Source organism: Heterocephalus glaber, unplaced genomic scaffold (assembly GCF_053883595.1).
Source record: "Heterocephalus glaber isolate CG9 unplaced genomic scaffold, H.glaber_assembly_v1.0 deba00001608, whole genome shotgun sequence".
Taxonomy (NCBI): domain Eukaryota; kingdom Metazoa; phylum Chordata; class Mammalia; order Rodentia; family Bathyergidae; genus Heterocephalus; species Heterocephalus glaber.
The window spans coordinates 924,484-949,679 of record NW_028258379.1 but is presented as its reverse complement, the minus strand read 5'-3'; the positions used below and the strand labels follow the sequence as shown (position 1 = coordinate 949,679).

Here is a 25,196-nt window from a genome sequence, read left to right as displayed (position 1 = left end):
TAGACAATAACAAGCACTGCTAAGGTTATGGAGAAATTAAAAACCTTCAAACAGATCTGGTGGGAACAGAAAATCCTACAGCCACTTTGGGAAAAGTCTGGCACTTCCTCAAAAGGATAAACACACAGTTACAAGATGACACAGCAATTACACTCCCAGGGATTTTACCCAAGAGAAATGAAATCATGTCTACACAAAAATTTATACAGGAACATTAATAGCATATGTTATTAACAGCCCCAAAATGAGAATGATTCAAAAGTCCTCGGATGGCTGAATGGATAAATAAAATTGGGCACAGCCATACAATGGAGTATTATGAGATTATCAACAGGAACGAAGTACTCAATACACGCTACAAGATGCATGAACCTTAAAAACATGCTAAGCGAAAGACACAAATCACAAAAGGCTATGTATTTGCTGGGCATGGTGGCACACACCTATAATCCCAGCACTTGGGAGGTTGAGGCAGGAAGATCACTGGGAGTTTGAGGCTAGCCTGGGCTACACAATGAATTCAAGGCCATCCTGAACTGCACTGTTAAGATCTCCTCTCAAAACAAACCAAATAAGGGCTGGGGATGTAGCTCAGCATCACAGCGCCTGCCTGGCAAGCATGAGGTCCTGAGTTTGATCCCCGGTACAAAACAAACAAAAAAACGACGAACAAAAAAAGGCCATATATTCCATTTGTATGAAATCCAGAGTAAGCAAATTTTGAGATTAAAAAATAGATTAGTGGTTGCCTAGGGCTGCTGGATGTAAGAAGAATTGGGTGGGGGTGGGAAGGCAGTGCTGAAAGGTGCACTGTTCTAAAATTGACTGCAGTAATGACTGCACAATTCTGTGAATATATTAAGAACAGTGAACTGTATACTTTAAATGGGCGAACTGTATGGAATGTGAATTATGTCTCAAATAAAGCTCTTATTTAAAAAAAAAAAAAAAAGCCTCCCTACTTGGCATTTTCTGCAACAGTTAATCGGAGCTCTTTGAGTCTGAAATGCAGAGGTAGACAGTAGGTGCCCGAAACAGTTCAATTACTAACTAGCCATATCTAAACTGGATGCCATGAGAAAAGCTCCGGGACTTGATGTGGGTGGCAGTGGACACCGTATACGGAGGATGGTCTCTGCCCTAGTCGCAGGAACAATTTCACTAAACAAAAGATCTAGTAGTGAAAAATGAATAAAACTACGGAAAATGATGGGTACAGAGCACATACTTCCAAGGCCTGGGGGATAACTTTCGATGAGGGTAGACTTCACTGAAGTAAATTCTGGTCCTTTACGGGCACAGAAGTGCTTGTAAAGAAACGGGGCGATGAGTGGGGAGTTGCTCACTTCTGAGAGATCACAAGTTGACAGATCTGAGACAAAATGGGTTTAGCTGGAGATAAGGCATTAAAGAGTGCAGTGCCAGGTAAAAAAGGACGTGGTTGTTAAACTTTATTAGGGTAACAGAGCTGTAATTCAATCGTTTGGTTAAAAAGCCATTTTCTATTTCCTACTGGGCTCTTAGAAACAAAATGCTACAACTCAATGGGCTAAAAAAGTCTTCCTTCGTAAAAACCACACTGGATTACTACTTCTAACAACTGGGTTCATTTTACGTTTTTAAAAAACGTGTAATACAACTAAAGGTTTCATGAAAGAAGAAAAATATTTTTTTCTTGTAGCAATAAAAGCCTGAAAGGACAACGTGGCTGTGCATAGGATCGGAAACTGAGGCAGCGAAGAATTCCCCAGGTTGGTGTCGGGATCGAACATACCTCGAGTCACCCAAGGGAAGAGACTACGCGAAGGCATCCCAGGGGCTGCATTTTTGCGGATAAACCGAGTTGGGCGCTCTCTTAGACGCTGCCTGAGGCCCAACGAGGCGGTGCACCAGCTGTGGCGGCCCCAAAACCAGCTCCCCGCGCCTTTACGGGTCCAGGCCCCGTTTCCATGGCGAATGTCAACTCTGCGGGCGACACTCCTGGGGAGGCGTGCGCGCGCCCACAGGCGGGGCTGCGCTCGCTCACTTGGCAGGCCGGAAAGGAGCGCTTCCTTCTCGCCAGGCCTGGGCCAATGGTCGCTGGGCCGGGACCGTGGGAGGCTGCTGGCACCGGAGTGCTGCTGGCACACCGCTGCTGGCACCGGAGTCGGCCCTTGTGTCTGGACACAGCACGAACGGCGAATAGGTTGCGGCGCCACCTCTGAACTTTCACCCCGGGCGCGCCCTCACGCAAGGGCGTCGTTGCCCTGGTGACGTGACGTTCCGCTCGCCTGGGCTGGACAGACCTTCAGCCGCCATTTTGGGGTGCTGATCCTTGATTTAGGAGTTTAGTACGACTCCAGTCTTAGGATTCTGGCCCTCACTACCCAACAAACTCACATAATAAATGCTATTAAAGTCATACATTATGTCTCCTGTTAAACTTAGAAAATTTGGAAGTCCATACAGGCATACTTCCTTTCATCTCATTTGACAGACCTTGTGTTTACAATTTGAAGGCTTGTTGCAACTTTGCCTGGATCAAGTTTATTGGTGTCATTTCAACGTTGTGTACATACCTTGTGTTACATTTTGGTAGTTTTTGTTTCAAACTTTCACATTTATATAATCTGTTATGTTAATCGGTGATTTTTTTGTACCCATTTAAGACAGTGTACTACAGACCAACTATTCCCATTTTTCTCCCTTTCCTTATGGGCCTCCCTATTCTCTTAGACACAATTATTGAAATTAGGCCAATTAATAACCCTACAGTGGCCTGTAAGTGTACATGTAGAGGAAGGGTTGAATAGCTCTCATTTTGTATGAAAAGCTGGTCATGATTTAGTGAAGGCGTGTTGAAATCTGAGATAGGCCTAAAGCTAGGCTTCTTGCAGCATTTAGTTAAACTGAATGCAAAAGAAAAGTGTTTGAAGGAAAAAAGTACACTACTCCAGGGAACACACCAATGATAAAGCAAAATAGACAACGCTAATATAGAAAAAGTTTTAATGGTCTAGATGGAAGAGTTAACTAGTTACAACATCCCCTTAAAACAGAGCCTAATCCTAAACAAGCCCTAACTATACTTAATTATGTGAAGGCTGAGGGGGGGCGAGGAAGCTACAGAAGAAAAGTCTGAGGCTAGCAAAGGTTGGTTCATAAGGTTTAAGGAAAGAAGCCATTTCTATAACATAAAAGTGGAAGTGCTAATGTAAATGCTGCCACAAATTTTCCAGAAGATGTAGGTAAAATAATTCATGAAGGTGGTTGTAATAACAGATTTTCAATATAAAAGTGGAGTCTGAAGATGTGACTGAATTATTGCAATCCCAGATTAAAATTTTAACAGATGAGGCACTGCTTCTTACGAAGGGGCAATGGAAGTGGTTTCTTGAGATGGAATCTAGTCCTGAACATGCTGTGAACATTGTTGAAATGACAACAAAGAAATTAGAATCTTATATAAACTTGGTTGATAAAGCCGCGCCAGGGTTTGAGAGGTCTGACTCCAACTTTAAAAGAAATTCTACTGTGGGTAAAATGCTGTTGAATAATATTGCATGCTACAGAGGATTCTTTTATGAAAGGAAGAGACAGTTGGTGCAGCAAACTTCATTATTGTCTTAAGAAACTGCCACAGCAACCTAAACCTTCAGCAACCACCACCCTGATCAGTCAGCAATCATTAACATCAAGGGACAGTCTTGCACTAGCAAAAAGATTATGACTGGCTACAGGCTCAGATGATCATTTGCATTTTTTAGCAATAAGGTATTTCTTAAAGTATATACTGTACATTGTTTTTGCAGACATAAGAAAACTTTTACATACACTGAGAAACCAAAAAGCTTGTGTGATTTATTTTGAAATTTTGCTTTATTGAGGTGGTTTGGAACCAAATCTGCAATATCTCTAGGAATGTCTTACATATGCTATCAGCCCTTTATTGCATTTTCCATGAGTGGATTTGTGACTGCATTCTTAAGTACAGGAACCAAAATGTTCACCATTGAACCGTGTTACTAAGATAAATGTTTATTAATAAAGTAAGGCAAATTTACTATTTCAATATTTTTTAAAGCCACGGCTAATTTATATTAGCATTCATTATATTGGCATTCATTTCATATCCAGGAATATTTACATGATGGTCACAAAGACTTTGATTATTCTTCTTAAAACTATCCATATTGCCCAATGTTCAGCAGGCCCATTCTCCAGGAACTTTGATTTTCCTCCCATGTTCTGGACACCTTCCAGATTATTCACTGGGAATCCTCAAGGTGGCTCCTGAGAGCTTTAGCAGTCATTGATCTCAGTTGTTTTAGAGGCTCATGTAAGTGAACTTCAAAGCCAATTTTTTGGTGTCAGGATACTTGTGTTTCCCCATGTGATTGGTACTTTGCCACTTCTGTACTTGGGACTCACAAACAACTTGAGGACTATCTCATTTGGATCTCTGTACTATAAATGTACACTATAACCGTTTTTTTTGTTGTTTTGTTTTGTTTTTTCCCTAAACTGGAATTGATGGCTTAGTTCTAAAGCATTTAGGTTTTCAGGTCATAATGGAAAAATTTTGTTAATATTAAAAGAAAGTCAGCTTATTTTATAAAAAGTAGATAATTCTCTCGAGGAAAAGTGTAAAAACAGAAGGACACAGACATTGCAGGGAAACTAAAGATGGCAACAATTGAGTTTTAAAGAATGAGCTTGTCTTCCCCAATTCAAGTAGATGTGACAGAACAGAGTCCAGGGAGGGGAACATCAGCTCATGAATTCATTTAACAAATGTAAAGAGCATGCACAGAATCAGTGCTTTATGTACCTCATCATTCTAACCTTTTGAAGTAGATTATTGCTCTCATTTCAAATAAAATGAATCTGAGCTTCAGAAAAGTAAAATAAATTATGAAATCTGGAGTCCAGCAAGGGATGAATTGTAAAGACATATAAATATGTAAATATATTAATCATTTAGATTTAGATAATGCTGTCACCTGCCAGCTGTTTCTCATTCAACCACACTAATAGAAGTTTTTCTACTTCTAGCACTTGCATCCTCTGCTTGGTTAACATCATTACTCCTTCTGCCATGTCACTCCTTGATGAAATCTTTACTCTTCAAAATAGTTGAGACTGTCAACATCGCCAGATCAGTTACATGAATACCACAGTCATGCTTTTCTACAATTTATTTCAATTCGATCATATTTTCTTCCAAAACTTTTTACTGTTCTTACCCTGCACTTTCTCTTTACCTTCATCATTGCTCTGCTTATTCTTGTCACCTTCATTACTCCTCTGATCATACTTTTTACCACCATGATTGCTCTGCACTTTTTTTGGAGCCATGCTGGATTGAATAATGTTGTACAGTACTGAATGCGCTAAAGAACACACAAAAAGCTTCACAACAAGTGTGCACAGGTGTGTCTGTGACCACAATCTCAGTGAGAAGAAGCTAAGACCATGTGTCAGATCAGGGAAGATGTCCATGGTCCTGTTAGTCACCTGATGCAGAATGCAAGAACAGAAGCAAAATTGTGCTGAATGCTTCTGTTGGCAACAGTTTGCCAACAGAAGCATTTGTGAACCAATGCATTTCTGTATATCACTGTTTTTTTCATTTCTCATCAAAACATGAAGTCCATAACTGATTACTTCCTTGTGTAAATGGATATGATAACTTTATTCCAGATTAAAATACTGGAAATTTAATAAAATGGTCTGTTTTTTTTTTTTTTTTTTTGGTACCAAGGATCGAACTCAGGTCCTTGCACTTGAGGGGCAGGCAGCGCAGGTGGCAGAACCATTGAGCTAAATCCCCAACCCTATAATGGTGTTCTTACTAAGAAAGAAAAATTTAATGATTTTCATAGAGCTATGGAAAGCACATTTATTCAGTATTAATGATCTGAATTATAATTCACTAATTATAATTACATTCACTATTATACAGTGGTACCTTGGTTCATGGACTTAATTTTTTCCATGATTCTAGTCCAGAACTCATTCCACAATTCTGGTTGCCACCAAATTGCCAGGTACCATATAACTCACTACAAGTAACTTTATAACTTTATATTGAGCAAGTCACTAAGTTTCCAGACTCCAATGACTTGCTCAATAACATTAGGTGACTGGGCCACTTATCTAAATTTCCATGTAACTTTATATTTGCTGTTGTATTTTTTTGTTAAAGTTATCATTACTATGGTAGAAATAAAGAGTAAAATTTTTATTTTTGTGCAAGAAAATGTTTTACAGTGCATAAATTTTTCTACATAACATTTAAATATGAGAGCTTTATTTATTGCTAAGCAGATTTTAAGACAATATTGTCACTGGAAAATGAAACTCTGTTATCTTCAGTATTGGCCACCCTTCCTGGGACAGACAGTAATTTTGTCAATATTAACATCAGGCAGTGTGTCACCTTAATAATCAATATGCATTAAATACCAGCTATTTACCTTCTTGAGGGTCTTTCTCTAGGTTAAATTAAACAAAATGCATCAAAGCCAGTATATTGTAAAGATTTCTGCCTTGGCAACAGTCAAATTATTTTATTTTTAGCTTCTTTTTGATTAAAAGTAGTGGTTAAAGATGTTGAAGTCCTCAAAGATGATTTTGAAGATTAAGAAGTACTGGAGCTACCCAGAGACTAATCAGAAACAATTAGAAAAAATGTACCAAATGCCTCACGCTTACTCTAGTCTTCGTGGCAAATTACATTTAACATTTCAGGCTTGTTGCATTTAAAATAAGGCCTCCAACTAAGCAATTTTCAACACAACTTCAATCAAAAGACATTGCTTAAAATTTTCTTATTGCTATAGAAATGAAAAGAGTGATTGTCTATGTTGATTAGCCTTGAAGATTGCTTTGGGAAAAATTTGACAGTTCTAGTAATATTCCCATTATAATTTACAGTCTGCAAAAAAATTGAATACTACATTGAGTATCAGGATAGTTTAAGACTTCCTTTTATCTTCTAATTTTATTCTACTTTAGCATAAAGAGAATCATTGTGATGTGTATTTTAATGTATATATAATTTAGTTTCTAATCATGATTCTTTAAGATCATTCAAAATAGCACAATAAATTAACTTGATAAATTTAATATCTACCATGCAAAATTTGTGCTAGCCAGTTTGGGAGATACAGAGATGAAAAGCATTTAATTTAAAGATTTTCTAACATAAATTTCACAATAAGAAATTAACAAAATAAAAACTTTAACCAGTTGTACTTCAGTTACAATGTATGAGGCATTCATCGTAACTCATAACTCATATGTTGCACTTATTTTTAAGTGCTAAATAAAGGTTATATCTGCATGATACTGCAAAACCTGGCAAATGAGTGGCCATCTTATTTATTCATTTATAAATTCATTTATAAATTCAATTAATGAACATTTATTTTGTGTTTACTAAGAGACAGAAAGTTGGTTAGAGGAGTACTGATGAATAGAATAAAAGTGCCTGCTATCATGGGTCCTGCTGGTGAGAGTGGTAGAGTAATGCAAATCTATAAAACTGGTATCAAAAGAAATTTAATGATATTTATTAGAAACTATCTAAAATGCATATTCCTTTTAACTGATTAATACTTTCCTATGGACAGTATTCAAAGGAAGAAAAAGAATTTATTCACATACGTGTTTATTACATATTTCTAATGCTAGAAAATTGGAAGCAGTTTGAATGTTACATGATTTGCTGATTAAGATAATTATATTATTTTCTCATTAAATACAATAAAACATTAAAATTATAATTATGTTAGCTTTGTAATATCACAGAACAAATTTAGGTATGTAATGTGTAAAATTAAAATAAAAATATACAAATGAGAAAATTTGCAATTAAAAATTGTGTTTTAGATGACTATCTTAATGTTTTCTAATCATCTTGTACTATTTAAATTAATTAATAAAATATTTTAATGTGTAACAATCCTGAACTGTGACCTTTGTGGGCAGGAATGTAAAATAATGCATTACTGTGAAAAATATATGGTGACTCTTCCAAAAATTAATCAGAACTACTGTATATGATCCAGCAATTCTATTTTTGAGTATATACATCCAAAAGAATTAAAAGCAAAGATTCAAAAAGATACTTGTATATTCATGTTCATAACAACATTATTCACAATAGGTAAAAGGTATAAATAAATCATTTATCAATAAATGAATGGATAAACCATGTGTCATATATACATACAATGGAATATTATATTGCTCACAGAAGGAAATTGTGATATTTATCATAACATGGACATACTTTGGAACATGCTAAATGAGATGTCATTCACTAAGTTACTATGAAAGTATTGTATGGTATGACTTACTGAGATACCTAGACTAGTCAAATTCATAAGGACAGAAAGCAAAATGGTAGTCGCCAGGGATTTGGGGATGAGGGAATGAGGATGAGGGAGTTATTGTTCAATGAGCACTGAGTTTGGGTTTTACAAGATGAAAAATTTCTGGAGGGAGATGATGACTATTGTATAGCAATGTGAATGTACCTAATCCCACTGAACTGTACAAAGTGGGTTAAGATGGTAAATTTCTTGTAAACTTCCCAAAAAGAAAAATAAAAAGGCTGAAATGGTAAATTTTATACTCTGTATATTTACTAAAATACAAATTATTTCTTCAAAAGTCATGAAGAAGCAATGGATAGATTTCTATATGTATCAGAAGTTAAAAGGGGTAGCTAGTTTGTAGAGTAAGAATATAATACAATGGAAAATGGATTCACAAAAAAATTCAAAAGAATTTCAAAGATAAATCTCTCAAAATTGTATTTTTTAAACTGAAGTTTTAAATTTGAAATCTGTTCTACTTAAGTATTTTTCATGCCTTTCTTTTTCTGAGCCTATGTCAGTAGGACTAGCAAAATGAATGTAATTGTCAGACTGAAATGAACTTTGAATGTTCAGTCAGTATTTTTAGGGGTGCAAGAGGTGATTGTTTTAGAGATAAGAAAATGGAGGTTCCGAGAAGAGTAGACATATAGGTAATAATAGAACTGTCTAGAACTGATCTCTTCAGTTTTATCACAGTGTTATTTAGGCTTTATACCACCTCAAGCAGTCCAGTTTCTAATATTTTTTAAATCATGAAATATTCATTTATTCTCTACGAGGAATCCCTATTCAATAGCTTGTATCTATACCTTTTACTCCTGCTTCTCACGTTTTTTATATTCTCAAGGAGTTGTTAACTTCAGTTTCTCTTTTCTTAAGCCATAATACCTTTGATCCAGAGTGGTTGCATTTTCTTTACTTTTAAGAATAATCTGTTTTATGAACTGTTGTCTAAGTATTCTTCCTACCCACTCTTAAATTATATTTCCTCAAATTACTGTGAGACTCAAAGTAGAAGTGATGCCTTATTATCTCCTAGAGTTTATGCACTGCACTAAGCTAGAACACTTTTGGCTGCAAGTGACAGAAATTCAAACCATACACAAAAAATTTATTGGCTCATGTAATTGAGAAGTCTGGGATTATATCTTAAGGAAAGACTGAATCTGGGGGCTTAAATACTTCTGTGGGAGATTTCTTCCATTTTTTTTTAAATTGCTTTATTCTTCGGGTAACAGGTGAATGGCTGCCAGAGACCTCAGACTTCCAGATTCCCAGTGAGCAACTGTAATGGAGGAAATAAACCAAAAAACTCTCCCAGTGCCCATATCTCAGTTTCAGGGTCTGTGTGCCTGTGCCTATGACTAGTAGTCCTAACATTAATACACAGAACTAGAGAGGAGTTTCACAAAGGAATCTCAACATTGGGGTGGGAAAATTAGACAGACAGAAGAACAATTCTCATCCACTAAACCAATGTACTCTAACTCTAACATGGAGTGTCTTTAAAAATTCCAGATACATTAAACACCAATGTTCCTGTTCAATAAATTATATTTTAAATCATTTAAAGTACATGCTAAGTGAAAGAAGCCAATCACAAAAGTCCATGTATTTGCCAGGTGTGGTGCACACCTGTAATCCTAGCACTCAGGAGGCTGAAGCAGGAGGATCGCCACGAGTTCAAGGTCAGCCTGGGCTATGTAGTGAGTTCAGGCATAGCAAGATCCTGTCTCAAAAAATTAATTTATATTTCTTGTAAATTAAGATCTGAAAATAAAATTGTCTTAGTAATTTTCTTATTGCTGAGATACAATCCCAACATCCACAAATTAAAGGAAGAGAGAGGTTTATTTTGGCTAACAGTTCATAGAGGTTTCATTCCACAGTGGGGTGGCTCCAAGGTGGGTGGAATGGCAGTGGAGAAATAGCTCATGGCATGGCAGACAGGAAGCAGAGAGATCAAGGGAGAAGGGAAAGAGACAGACCCTTCTAGGCCACGCCCCCAGTGACCCACCTCCTCCAACCACACTTCACCTCCCAACATCACATTTAGCTATAAACTCATCAGTGGACTAACCCACTGATAAATGTCACTGCCCACCATGATCTGATCATCGCTCAAAAGCCCCACCTATGAATGCATGAAGCTTTGGGGGGACATCTAGATAGACACCATAATAAAAATCTTGAAGAAATTCCTGAATTCATTAAGAATGTGTGAAATACAGTAGTGACTTGGCTCATGTTCTGATAGTTTTGCCCTACACATGAAAATGCACCTACACAGTAAATGACAATTTGAAGAAGGAACATTGTCAAGAATTTACATTTCAAATTTCTACTTTTTTAAAAAAGATATAATTTAAAAATATAGAAACATTTAAAAACAAAGCAATTTCTTTCACTTAGCTTTCCTTAATGCTAACATTTTACATTTTACAAAACAAAAACTATTGAAACTGGGCATTAACAATAATATTGTTAACTAATCTATCAATCTTATTTAAATTTCACCTGTTTTTCCCCCTACTGTCATTTTTCTGGATCAAGATCCAATCCAAGCCCCCATACATTACAGTTAGTTTTATCTCCTGGTTTCCTCTAATCTGTGACAGTTCCTCAGTTCTCATCGTTCAATACCCTCAATCCCTCCATCCTTTTGGAGAGTTATTGGCCAGTTATATATGATGATGTCATAGTTTGGGCTTGTCTGATCTTTCCTCATTATCAGCTCATGATCATTCATATCATAAGAATCATTTCAGGATACTGATATAATTATCACTGGTGATGTTAAATTTGATCTCTTGGTTAAAATATTCAAAATTTTCCATTGCAATGGTAATATTTCTCTTTTTGTAACTAAAAAGTATCTGGGAGTAAAATCCTTAGTGACTATGCAAATATCCTTTTCACACTGTCCTGTACTGATTTTAATCTTCACATATAATTCTTCCCCGTAATACTCATTACATTGGGTGTTTGTCAAACTTATCAATATTTTTAAAGATCTTTTGAATGTCATAGGCAAATTATGTCCTCAGATTAGAAAAAAATCTGTAAGCAAGAACCTGATTGGAAATTATTTTGATCAATAGGTTAACTATATGGCTTATAGATTCTGTGGAAGGGCCGGGGATTTAGCTCAGTGGTTCCACCGCCTGCCTCGCAAGCACAAGGACTCAAGTTCGATCCTGGTATCAAAATAAATAAATAAATAAACAAACTAATTAATTAATTCTGTGGAAGATACAGGACTATTGTACTTAAATCATTTAACTTTTTTTGGCATATTATACTGAGAAAGCAGTTATATAATCCAGTGATTTCTATTCATTTGTTGGGTCAGGATGATTCATAATGAACCAAGGAAGTTCGGTATTTCTAACCCCACTTTACTTTTCAAAATAAACTTTCTTGGTCCATAGGAAGGAACAGAAAATGCTAGCTACACAACCATGAACTAAAACTCTTTCAATCTCAATTGTTTTATTTTTGTCATGAAACAAATTTTAAAAATGTATCCCACAGTTCAACACTACATTTCATGGTGCATATCACAACTCCAACCTGACATTAACATTTTGCTCTAGAAACAAAAGGTGTTAGGTATCTGGTTCCCAACCTGAAGAGTAATGGATTATAAAACAATTAGATATTTATTTTTCCACTGGTATTTTTTCCATTTTGTATTTGAAATAAAATCCCTAATATGATATGATGTATTCGTGTCATGCAGGTACTATATATACTAGGGTCTTGGAAGGAAGCAGGTGTCCAGTCAAATGGGGTCTTTGAGTTAAATGAAAGGACCACTCTAAAATTTTAGTGCGCACTGGATTATAAAGAGTAAACCAGGTCTGGTGAAGTGTCTGAACTTGCAATGCCAGTAGGCCTGAAGATGTAAGGTCACAGTTCATTCAAACCCACAGTTTGGGAAAGTCAAATAAGAGCCTCCTGTACAGGAACAAAGTTGGTGCTAAAGTACAGTTTCACTCTCCTCCCGCTCTTGATCTACTTCCAGTGTCTTCCATTTGCTAAATCCAACTGCCAGCTAAAGAGACAAAATGACTAAAGGGATGTTGTCCTTAAAGGTCCATCTCTAGAGACACAGAGTAGGAGGAGAAAGGTAGAATAGATCTGGAAGGGCAAATGGGGATTATCTAGCACATTATCTTTCAGTAAAAGTCCAGTAGATTAAATATTTGATCATTCATATTTCTTATAGGTGGCTTCCTTCATTTAGATTATGAGGAAGATCCCTGAAGTGTTCTAAGTTTGTAACCCTGAGGGATAGTAATTTCATAGATCTTGGGGGTTGGTCTCACTATTGTTTCCTCTGTCATACTGAATTGAATATTTGATAAGAGACTTACATATCTCTATGTGACTTTTTTGGTTTCCCAGATGGTGATGTATGCATCTTTAATACATTTTTTAAAATAGTAAAAATATAAAGTCATGAAATGAAAGTGATCTAGGGTATAATAAGACAGGTGTTTGATATTATTCTTTTTGTTAGTTGTGTATCCTGTATTCTCTACTTTTGCATTATTCTTGTGCTTGCCTCTTGGCTATATAGTACAGGCCTTTTAGCTGTGGTAAGCCTGATGGAACATGTAGATGAATCAGTGGATTTATATCAAAAGTATAATAGTAGTTTTTAACAATGTATCAGAATATATGCTTTAAATATTTTAAACAAGGCATAAATCCTCAAATCAGTGATATTTTAGAACTTAAAAAAATCAATTTATTTTCCCATCACATATCGTGAAAACTCCTTATCCGATGAATAAATCACAAAATTCAATGAGAAACAAAATGGTACATAAATATTAATAATTGATCTCAAGGTAAAATAACTTAAATGTTTATGACCCAATAAAGTAGATGAAGCTCATAAATATATATATATATATATATTTTTTTTTTTGTATTGGGATCGAACTCAGGTCCTTGCACTTAAGAGGCAGGCGGTGGAACCACTGAGCTAAATCCCAGGCCCCTTGAAGCTCATTTATAATCAAACAGGAATAAAATTATTCTAGGAATATTCAAATAGAAATTAAATTATTTCTGCTTTGCTTTTGTTTTTCCCCCTTTAGGTTCACAATAGTATTCTTAATTGATCTTTTGAATATATTTGAAAACAATAAAAAATTTGAAAGATCTAACATTAGAAATTAGCATCTCGTTTTTATAAATTGAGTCATAAGAAATAAATGGAGTCTAAGTAAAACTTTTTTTTGCATTTTAGTTTCCTTCATATAAATAATGCTCTTTCTAAAGTTTGGCTTTTGATATTTTTAATAAAATTTATAATGGTTTCTCTTCTAAGTACTGAAATGCTCATCTTGTAAGTACAAATTTTTATTGTTATTTTCTTACAATGTATTGAGAAAAAAAAACTTTGGAAATGACATCATGCTAAGATAGTTCCATGACCCTAAATATCACTTTCTGGAATCTGTGTTATAGCTGTATCATTTAAATTCTTAATAAGGTCAAAATTAATTAGTTAATGCTTAATCTTAAACAGAACAAGTAGGTATTTGAACATTTAACAAATGAGGAAAGAATGATAATTATGTGACTAACCTAAGTTATTCTTTTTTAGAGTTAACAGTGGCCCAATCTATTAATGTTAACAGATGTTTGTGATTTAGTTCTATTTGGTTTCTTTTTACAGAGATTTCATCAGCATCTAAAACAGATAGTATAACATATAGTCTATACCTAAAACGCATATACTTGTGCCTTTTTCAAAATATACTTGAACAACACAGCAATGAATCAGTAAATGTAAGAAACTTCAGCCAACTAGAAAAATTATTTCAGCACCATAATAATTGAGGGAACACACAAAAAATGCAGACCAAAGGACATAAGTAGTATATACAAGCGATCTTACCCACAGGCTTCCAAGGTTATATAATGAGTTCAGAATATAATTCTATATACTTTTCTTTAGCTATATTTCTCCAAATTGTAAATCGTGCCCATCTATGACCTTGAAACATCATAAATTACTAAAAATATTACAGCAGGAAAATATATCAATACATTTTAGAAAATATATCAATACATTTTAGAAAAAAATTTGCAAAAATTTTCTAAAATATGTCTTTGATTGACTTAATTAAAAAGCCATTTAGTAATTCCCTAGTCTATGACTAATGTGTAATCTAGTTTTCTATTTTAAGCCTTTAAAATTGTACACTTGCACTTTTGCTACTAAATCCAACTTATTCCCTGGGGGGGGGGGTGCAAAAATTTGACGTAGTACAATGATTGTTACAGAGTATAATATTAATTTGTTACAATTATATGAGACCTATATGTTATATTCTTACTTGCACATATGAATGCATATGTGCATGTTTATAGAATACAGAATATACAGTTGTTTAAAAACTCCAAAGGTGGCAGTTTAAAGACTATTTTGTTGCTAATAATGGCTTAATACCTAAAACAGAGTCCTTTACAAGGTAAATTAACCAGGGAAATATGCCAATTCTGACTTCATTTCCATCCCGTTCAATGACTGTATTCACTCTTTAGATTTAAAGCTCTTCATTTATTGTTCCTCAACATTCTGTGTTAAACCTTAACAGTTTAACACAGATGGATGGATCAAGTCCATTGTGTCCAACTGCATGCAGCTTTAAAAGCTCTGCAGTATTTTACTCTTTCCATTGTGTCTGGCTTCTCTGAGTGCTCTGCTCGCTGCATCTTACTCGCATTCTCTGTTTTCTAAACCTATTTATGCCTATTCTTTCTGAAGACATTTGTTCATCGGGGAGCTCAAATTGACTTCTCCCCATTTTATTTCCTTAACTAAAAATGTACCATTAAGGTTGATTGAACTCTTTTAAAGCCCTTTATAAAAAATGAAAGGCCATATGAAAGCAGGCTATCAGTGTTTGTAAATATCTGTTTTAAGCCAAATTGATAGGAAGGAATATGAAATAATTAGAAACTTAAAAATGCTATTGATTTTTTTTTACAGATTAGTCTTTTTTGGGATCCTCTGAGAGGCACACTTGTAAACATTCTGGCAGGAAAGGGAGAAGTAACACATTATAATTCACAATAAAACAAATAGAGCCAAACCACTAGAATTATCAAAAACATCTTCTAGAAAAAAACCTTATTTTACAATAAGATATAAAACAATTAGGTCACGAGTAATACAGCTTTTAAATATCACTACTTTAATTTTTTTCTAATAAAACACATAGTTGTTATTTTCATTGTTTGTGAAACAGATCATCACTGACCTTTTTCTATTTATAACATTTAAAAATAACTGCTGGTGGGAAATACTTTTAAACATTTGGAAATTAATTAAAATTATAAAATTAAAAACCAGAAGAAAATTTAGAATACTATTTGTGGAAAATATTTCATATTTATTTCTATTTTCATGTCTGATTACAATGTACTTCATTTACAAAACACCAAAATATGTCATTTTGCTTTGGATTTTTATTCAGTGCGTATAGAAAGAGTATTATATTTAATGATATAATATAAAGAAAAATCTGTTCTAAGTTTAAAGTTGGCATTTCAGAGTCACTAAAATCTTACATAGCACATGGCAATGCTGATGAACTGGTTGTTTGATTTACCTGAAAGATCACACAGTTAGGACAAAGTCTAATAAAATATAAAAGGCAAATAATTTAATTTCATGTAATTAGTACTTTCAAAGATATATTGAAATTTTCTTTGAATATGCTATTTTTAGGTTATAAATCTCATGTTTTTTTCCTATTAAATCATCAACTGTATCTTAATCACAGTATATGATGTACATTCTAGGCAAAAACATATCTACGGTTAGAGATAATTTTGGGTTAAAAGAAAAATTCCAGGGCTATAAAAAAGAAGTAATCAAGTTTTTATTGAACAATTAATTATGGTTAACTTTCATGTCTAGAAATCAGAAGATCAATCTGAAATCACCTATATTCAGTTCAGTATTACAGTCTTTTAATCCATAGTTAAAGTGCCGTGACTTCTAATTTGATAGGCTGGTTGTGGAATTAAACATTGAAAACAAGTCATATAATCATGCATATGATTGCATGCAAAATAAATCTACCAAGACACTTGCTGCAAACAAAGGAATAATACCTTAGTGTAGAAATTATACATTTACCTACACTAAATAGCTTTTAAGTCTTTACATATGTTAGGACAACTAATTGCCCATTCATTTGAATTGAAGAAGCAAACAATGTGGAGGGGAAGGAGATGTAAAAAGAATTAAAATGTGTTATGTACTCCCCATCATGAATGTAATCACTATGTACTGTAAATGTACCAATAAAAATAACAATTAAAAAAAGAATCTGAAGTTGAAAAATATCTAGGATTACATGTGATATGTACTGTTCTTTTTTAAAGCCATAGCTTCTTTATATATAAATGAAGACATGACATGCCATGCCTACTACATAACATCATTACTATGGTATGTAAAATATATGCTAATAGTTTGTGCTTGTAGGTTTAAAGCAGTCAGTTTGTTTAGTGTGTTATGAATAATTTGTAACTATAACTTAAAATTTCAATTTGTGGATTATGTACTTAAAAATAACTTAAAGGAGATCTAAAATCACTCCAGTAAAACACCATTTACATTCAATGGCATTTCTCATTTGTTTTGTTACATAGGAAAGGGCTGGTCTTACAGCTGTTGCCTTATGAATTACATGTAACTATATCTTAACCTATCTAGGTATTTTTCACGGAGTCATACATCATGTCAGTGACATCCTGATGCCACGCAGGAAAAATTTTAGAACTGCTCTACTAAGTCATGTTAGCTTCCCCTCCTCATTGCTTTTATATGAATCAACTCTGTATGAGAAGATTCTTGAAAGCTGGTCTCTGTATTTTATCCAACACTGAGCAATGTCTAAGTACATGTTTTTTATTAGTGTCACCTTCAAATTATGTATTAAAATATTTTACTTTCAAGAATAAATTCAGATGTAATTAAAATTCAGAAAGTATAAAATTATACCTCAAAATTTTAATGTGAACATGAAAAATCACATGAAAGAACTCGAATATATTAAAAATCCATGGGAAAATGGCTGAAAGATAATATGCAAAATGTTAAACATTAAATGTTTCTGCTTTATACTTTTTTGTTCCTGAACTTTCTCCGGTGATAACTCATTACATTTATTTTTCTCACCTTAATATTTAAAAAGACACTTTTAATTACAAAAGCAATATATTCCACATTTCATTTACAAAGAATCATAAAAGAAAAAACAGGTGATGCCAATTCAGTAATAAAGAAGTGTAGATATCATCAAAACACTATAACGAAACCAGTAGTCAAAACTAAAAAGCAACAAAGACATCTTCTGGACATTTTAAGAATTACAGTTCTTTTTTAAACAAAGGATCTTATTTCCACCTGAGTTTAACAGTTATTTAAAAGCCACACATTAAGAGGTGCAAAATTTATAATTAGGTTTAAAATTACAAATATTACATGATTAAATTATAAATACAACATTTAAAGAAGAAAAATACAAAATTACTGCATATACATTGGAATTATGTCATTTCTAAAATATCTTTGAAACTATTTCCAGGTAAACTGCAAAGTCTAAATATTCTCATAAGAACAATTTATTGTTATGCAAGGAACATATATATGAAAACTAGATGCAGTGTTGAGTCAATACTTTAAAATACTTTAGAACACCTTCTGAATCATGGAGCCCATTTATAACAAAATATCTTGGTATTTTAGTCATCAATTCAAAGAACTATATTTAATAAGGTAATCCAAAACCATATTTATTATATTTAAGCAATGCAGTAATTTAGAAATATTATTTCCCGTGAAATATAATTATTAAAAGTCCAAACTGTTCCTTCAATTTAAACCTCTATTCTTTTCAGCCTGAAACTTCTTGTAGAATTATATTACTGTAGGCACAGTTAATAATTTGTATATGAAGTATGACTATTTTATTCTTAGAGCAGGAATGATCAGTTGTACCATAGTCATGTTTAGGAACTAGCAATGATGTACAATATTTGTATCTCTAAATGATTTTTGAGTGTACACCTGCTTTGAGGACAGTTTTTTTGAATTATATTTTAAAAAATTAACCCGTAGCAAACTCAACTAGCAAAACATGTTGCATAGTAATAATTGTGTTTGGTAAGAAATGTATGCTTTAATTTGATATAATTTGAAATGAGTAGATAATCTACAAATGAAAGCATGCTTATTTCTTAAATCTACCATTTCTTAATATCTTTGTATAACAGGCCATGATGTGATTTTATAACTAAATTCTAATACTAGAATGAAGCATTTAATTCTCTAGACTTTGATGTCACCTTTATCTTTCAATTTGTTGTATGCTTTAATAGTTCATGATTTTTTAAAGCAGAAATCCAAATAAATGATTGAGATAACCATAAATAATGTTTGAAAGAGGCTGATATTAAGTTCTTCAAGAGTGATAGGTTATCGTCATATGGAAGTGTTTCAATAACATAAGTAACATGATTATCTTTTTTTTCTTTACTGACTACTCTCTGCCAGTTTATGCACAACTACTGAAAGAAACAGGTTTTGTGGTGTATGCTCATTTTTCTTTAGGCAGTTATATATGATTTGATCTTGGAAAGTTGCTTCCAGGAATTCTGTAAGAAATAAAATATTTATGCATCAAATAATGGTGATTTTTAATTCTTAATGGATCAGGTAACTTAAGGTAAGTGCAATAAATAATTATTTTATGTGAATACAATCTAAAAAATATAAAGGAGGAAAATTATCCTATTTTGGACTATTTAAAATTTGGATTATTCTGAGGACTCACTGAAACACAACTGATTATAGCAAGGGAAGTCAGTGCAGCAAGAGCCCAGCTTAAGTTAAATCTGCTGCTGGGGTCAGTCTTCCTAAGAGGCAATGAATAAGAGCATAGTTACAGAAAAGTTGGAGGAGATAATCCTTGGAAATCCAGGTGGGGAAGTGCTGATCAGCAGAGTGGTCTCTAAATGAGAAGTAACAAGGTTGTTAGGATGAAGCTTGACTCTGGGGCTTGGTCCAGACCGGAGGCAGTGGTAAGTGGGAATTTTAAAGAAGGCTTTGAAGAATTTACAAAATCCTCTGGCCCCAGAATTTCAAAGTTGAATATACTTGCTGTATAAAATACAAGTGAACTGCTTTGCATATTCAGTGCATAGAGTAAGGGGAGAGAAAATACAATTAAAAGCAGTTCCCATTTATTTATTACAGTATTACTGTACTAAGGCAATTAGGATTTGACGTTGATAATCATCTCAAGTCTTCTGAATTACCATGTTACCACACAGGACTTTGGGTAAGGTTTGGTGACATGAGAAAAGAAGTCCTATGCTGAAAGCTTTTCTCAGCTACCAGAGTAAATATATAACAGTGCACAATACACTAATATTGCCTACTTTTATATATGATTAGAAAATATGAATATGGAGGCTTTGTAAATGGTGAGGAATGATATTACAACAGAGAATAAGAATAGCTTTACCTTCTTCCCTCATCTTGGTTGCTCGGGTACATTTGGGCAGTCGGAGATGCAATATTCTGATGTGATAAAAGAGTTGGAGGAAGATTTTTTCCTCTGAGTTGCCAAAAAGCAATTTCTTCATGAATGTTCCGAGAATTATTTGACAGAATCCCTGCACTCCTGTTTTTTTTGTCTGGAGGCAGTTAAAATTATAAAACAATAAGATGCATTAAGTAATAAAGTCTTGTTGTTCTTAAACTAAATGTATGCTATATGTTTCATATTATGAATTAAAAATTTTAAATAAAAATATGAATTGGTACATGTGGCTAAAATTTTTGTGTGGTAATGACTCAATTTGATCCTTTCCTGAAAATATAATTATTTATATCTACATGCTGTAATACATACACACAGATTAAATGACTATACATTTAACAACAATAAGAATTTAGGCAGCACTATGTGAAAATAGGAAATAAATCAAGGATTTTTCCAGAAAGTCCTAAGAAATGGTTGCAAAACAAATCCTGAAGAAAGATATATTTGAAGGAAGTTTTGAAGACAAATACAGGATTGAACAAATGTAAAACATGACAATACTGAAGATGACATTGTACAATTAAAGAAACTAGTAACAATTTAATATGTCCAGTTTTTTCTACAGTTCTAGTTACTGGTAAAAAACCTAATGGTGGTCCTTATGATTAAAATTTTACAGCCATAAAGATGTAGAAGTGTGAAAAAATATTAGACAAAATAAAACATCACAACCGAGTAAAGTTTGCTGGGTTTGTTTTTAACTAGGTTTCCTTTAAGAACTGTAACCATGTGGTAGGCCCTTAGATCACCCAGTAGGCCCTTAGATCATTTTATAATTAGTATTATGTTCAATTTTATTGTCTAAGGAAAAAGGGAGAGGTTAAAAGAAGGGAAAAGAGGATCCCTCAAGAAAGAACAACTACCCCCAATTTTGTCAAAATAATAGATAGTAAAGAACTGGAGTTAGGGAATAGGCTTGTTCTAAACCTGAATAGACATAAAAATGTATGGTAGTAACAAAATAAATCAATTCCATGTCCTACTCTTTTGTTATATCTTCTCTTTTAAATTATCTTACAACTATCTTCCTAACTCTTGAAAATTTTCTCTACTATTAGCTTCCTGAATTTACTGGTGGTTTCATGGAAAACATATGAAAAAAACATTTTGTAAGATAGTCTCTATGCCCCAAGATTCTGTTACAAATTTCTGATTTCTACTTTTAGCAGAATTCACTACAAGATACAAGACACAGACACAAGATACAAAAAATGAAATAAAATATTTAAAAAGAAGTTAGTAAGTAATTGTGCAAGTAGGTATCTCAAGGTTATTGGGAGAGAACAAATACGTAGGTTACAACATATTAGTATTTGAGTACAGGAGAAAACACGATAGTCTCTGAAATCAGAAATTCAAGAAGAAAACTTGAATAAGCATGCAATTTTAAGAAATGTAAATTAAAATTTTTAGTAAAATTAAAATGAAAGTAAGATTTTGGTTTCAAATAAAATGGATTTTTTTTTCCCCATTCCTTCTGAAACTCTGTCAAAATACCTTCATTTTCAGGAGTCAATGTGAAGTCAGGTCCCAAGTAATGGCTATGTCCAGCAGGCAGAATTAGGTTTGTTATTTTAATGGGAGGTGCTTTCACTTGGCAAAATGAGGCACCATCCATAGGAGAACTGGTACCAGCAATCAACTACACCAAAAACAAAACAGTTAAAAAACATTTTCTGTCAAAAACTCAGATCAACAGACTTAGCCCTTATCATGAGGTCCATTTGACAATTAACTTAAATTTTTTTAAATTGGCAAACTCAGAATCGGTAAAAGCAACAAGAGCTTTTGGGTGGTTAATGTCCCTCAGAACCTACTGTTTTTCCAGACTGTGTTGTTCTTGTCACTAGAAACTAGTTCTTGATGGTGCCTTTCCTTTCCAAAGGATCTTAATTAGGTAAGTACAGAATTGAGAAAATGAGAATTTAGACTTCTCACTTTTGTAATATTTCTTCTTTTTCTATGAAAAGAAATTTCTGAAAGGTAAGAATTGTTTCTCCTCTATCTTTGCATTCTTCCTATTACTGTACCTCATCAGGTGCTTTGCAGTTAACTAGTTTTTTTTTAAACAAGTAAATAAAAATGAGGAATAAGAAATGCATCTTAAAACAATTTTAACGAATGTGGTAAATACTCTACACAGTATTTACCTTTTAAGCCTGTTGAAGATTAAGTCTTTCAAAAGAATTTTAGGAATCAGAAAACAGGAGAAAAGGATTTCAACCAGAGGATTCTTGCTTTCCCTAAGAATTTATGCCTGCTCTGTTTTTATTTAGAAAGTGACCTCATTTATTCTTTAAAGATATGAATTCTGGTTCAACTTATTTGGAGACAGGCCTTTGCCATTTGTGTGAAATCACAAATTTATTTCATCCTTGAGTGTCACCAATAGCGCAGCATTGAAACCGATGCCAAAATACCTGTCCTTTCAAGCTGCCCAGTCCCAAATCCCCTCAGTAAATTCCTTTGTGGGAGCTTCTTCCCATCACTAAAAAGATCGTAGTCAAATTTCCTTCTAAAACCATGTCAAAATGTTTTGGTTTGAAAGACAAATTTTAGAGTTTCATGTATTTCTCCCTATTTTGCTGTTAAAAAAGCAAGCATAGCACCAATGGAAATAAAGACACACTAGACTGAACTGATAAACTTGAAAGGTTTTCTGTTTTTGTGTCTTCTCCACAGATAAAAGAAATAATGACTCAATTTTGTCCTAGCCATAAAAATAAGAATATTGTTGAATTTTAAAATATATTTCTCTAAAAGAAAGACTTTAAACTATCCTATTAATCATATATGGAGGAATCAAAATGAAATTTAAATAAAATAGAATAAAGGAAAAGTTAAATTCTTTACTATAGCACTGATTCAAATGGCAAGAATATGTAGCAAGCATAACACAAGATAACATCATAGTGGAGTAAGGAGAAAATCTGGGCTTACAATATGATAAACAGAAATACAGGCAGCAAACAAATCTTTTAATGAAATATTTATCCCCAACTAAAATTTGAATTCATGTACTTTTTCCGTTAAATGAAACCAATTTAAAAACTATATATGGAAACTGGGATCTTTGTAGTTATTCTAAGTGATTGTTTAAAATTTATCAACATTACTTGAAAGTAAAATTTATATATTTCAATGTGCCAATAATTTTTGTAGATCTTTCAATGGAGCCCTTACACCTGATATGGTAGAAAGAATAATTCCCTTTCTGCAAAGTCTAGTGTCCTAATTTCCAAAGCCTGAGAATACAGTCCTTCACAGGGCAAAGGAGTTTGCACGTGTGATTGATTTAAGGGCTTGGGGATGGGGAGATTACTCTGGGTTGCCAGGTGGAGGGAGACTGGAGGGTGACAATGAGAGAAGGAGGTATGCTAATGGTAGCATGGGTCTCAGTGATGTCCTGGCTCAAAGAGGGCCCAAGCCAAGGAACGCAGATAACCTGGAGAGGCTGTGAATGGCAAGGAATTGCTTTTCCTTTGAAGCTTCCAGAAGAAGGCAGCCCAGTCAAAATTTTTGATTTTAGCCCTCTAAGACCCATTTTCAGACAGCTGACCCTAGAACTGTAAAAATAACAAATCTGTGTTAAGCTAATAAACCCATGATAATTTGTCAGAGGGCCAATAGGAGACTAATTCATGGGGTAGAAGTTTTTCAAGAGTGGCTTGCTATATATTTGTATAAAATACAGAAATAAAAAGAAGGCTTGAATCACTGAACTAAATGTTTTTTGATCATTTGTTCTCTTTTGAAGACTAAAGTCTAGGATAAAATCTTGAGTAGATGACATTAGATAGTATTCTTTCTTAGTTACATCATATAGATAAGTTGCTAGGTACTTTTTCCTCTTACAGGGTATACATTTTAGAAAAAATTTTGTAGATATTCACAAATAAATTTCCTTTGCCTAAATTGATTTTTATTAACATTGCACAACTTTAAGTCTCATAGGTCTCTGTTCCTACTTTGAGCTGTAATAGAAGCTTGTTAATAAAAAAGTCAAGATTAATAGAAACCATTAAAAAATTACAAACATAACACATGTTCATTTTTTTAAAAGCATATCAAAGTACAAATATTCATCAGTCTTTTTTTTTTCAGTGCTGGGGGCGGAACTCAGGTTCTAACATGTGCTAGGCAAGTGCTCTACCACTGAGTGGGCATCTGTTGCCTCTCATATTAATCTTTTGATGCAAGATGAAGCCTCTTCTGCAAGCAAGCAACTTCAATTGGTAGACTATTCCTGGTTAAATCATATTCTGAAAGTTTTGCTTCAATTTCTACTTTTGGTTTCTTTAAAATAGCAAGAATTTAAAAACATGTAGAATATAAGAATTTGTATAGAGTTTGAAAAAATTTCCTACATATTTTCTCTGGGTTTTTTTTATCATTTTCTCCCATCTTGCAAGATTTTTTCCCTCCCATCCTAATTTAATGATATGTGTGCGTGACTGTTCTTTATCCAGACCTTCCCAAATATCCAATTTGATTTTCAAAGAAACAGAAATAATAATTTATACTTTACATTTATAGTTCATTTGTTTATTTATAATAACTAGCATAACAGGTTTTTAAAAAACATAACCAACTCTTGATAAGTATGAGAATTCATAGCTGAAGGGAGAAGTGGACTAGGGAAGAATCTATTAGTATCAAAAATTCTATGAATTTGGAAATCCGTGTATTTATGGAGCAATGAAGAGAAGCAGTTACATAATACAGAGAGCTAAGCGAAAGCCCATTAGGAGGGCATCCAAAGTAGTCCTTTTTCCTTCTTCTTCCAGATCCATTTCTAAAAGCAATCATTCTTACTTGACTCCAGTGTCTCTGGCTTCACTTACATCTGGCTCCCTTCCATTCTCCACCCTAGTCCTTGCAGGTCTTTATAACACTTCTGTTGGATTATTCCTAAAATTTAAACTGGCTGAGTGGTAGAGCATTTACTTGCTTAGCATATGTGAGGCTCTGGGTTTGATCCCTAACAATGCAAACAAACTAAGTTTCAAATAGTTTCCTGCCTCTTTCAGTCTCTTCAAATCTTGCAAAGCCTCAGCTCTAATAATCTTACCTCCTTGTTCAAAAGCTATACATTTTTTGGTTAAATTTTGTCTTTGAGGATGGTTGTGAAGAAACTGTTGGTCAATGATAAAACTTCCTACAGATGTTTTCTGGGTTT

The 25,196-nt window shown here is 33.6% G+C and overlaps 2 protein-coding genes across 14 annotated transcripts in view; both read right to left on the bottom strand.

The window, feature by feature from the left end:
- Positions 1-2,219, bottom strand: part of Pcnx4 (pecanex 4) — a 50,763-nt gene extending 48,544 nt beyond the window's left edge. For 2 of the 3 annotated variants that reach the window (XM_087195203.1, XM_087195205.1), the window contains exon 1: positions 1,775-2,219. The gene's annotated coding sequence lies outside the window, so the exon portion shown is untranslated. The remainder of the gene's footprint in view (positions 1-1,774) is intronic. The other variant, XM_004837449.4, reaches the window with a different exon arrangement.
- A 14,036-nt stretch (positions 2,220-16,255) lies between these two features.
- Lrrc9 (leucine rich repeat containing 9) overlaps positions 16,256-25,196 on the bottom strand; it is a 130,449-nt gene continuing 121,508 nt past the window's right edge. For 6 of the 11 annotated variants that reach the window (XM_087195193.1, XM_087195192.1, XM_087195191.1 and 3 more), the window contains 3 exons: positions 21,515-21,659; positions 19,937-20,108; positions 19,088-19,589 (listed from right to left, as the gene is read on the bottom strand). In XM_087195193.1, the coding sequence (XP_087051319.1) occupies positions 19,421-19,589; positions 19,937-20,108; positions 21,515-21,659 (486 nt within the window). In that variant the 3' untranslated portion in view covers positions 19,088-19,420. Of the gene's footprint in view, positions 19,065-19,086; positions 19,590-19,936; positions 20,109-21,514; positions 21,660-25,196 lie in introns of those variants that run through there. The other 5 variants (XM_087195200.1, XM_087195195.1, XM_087195196.1 and 2 more) reach the window with 3 other exon arrangements.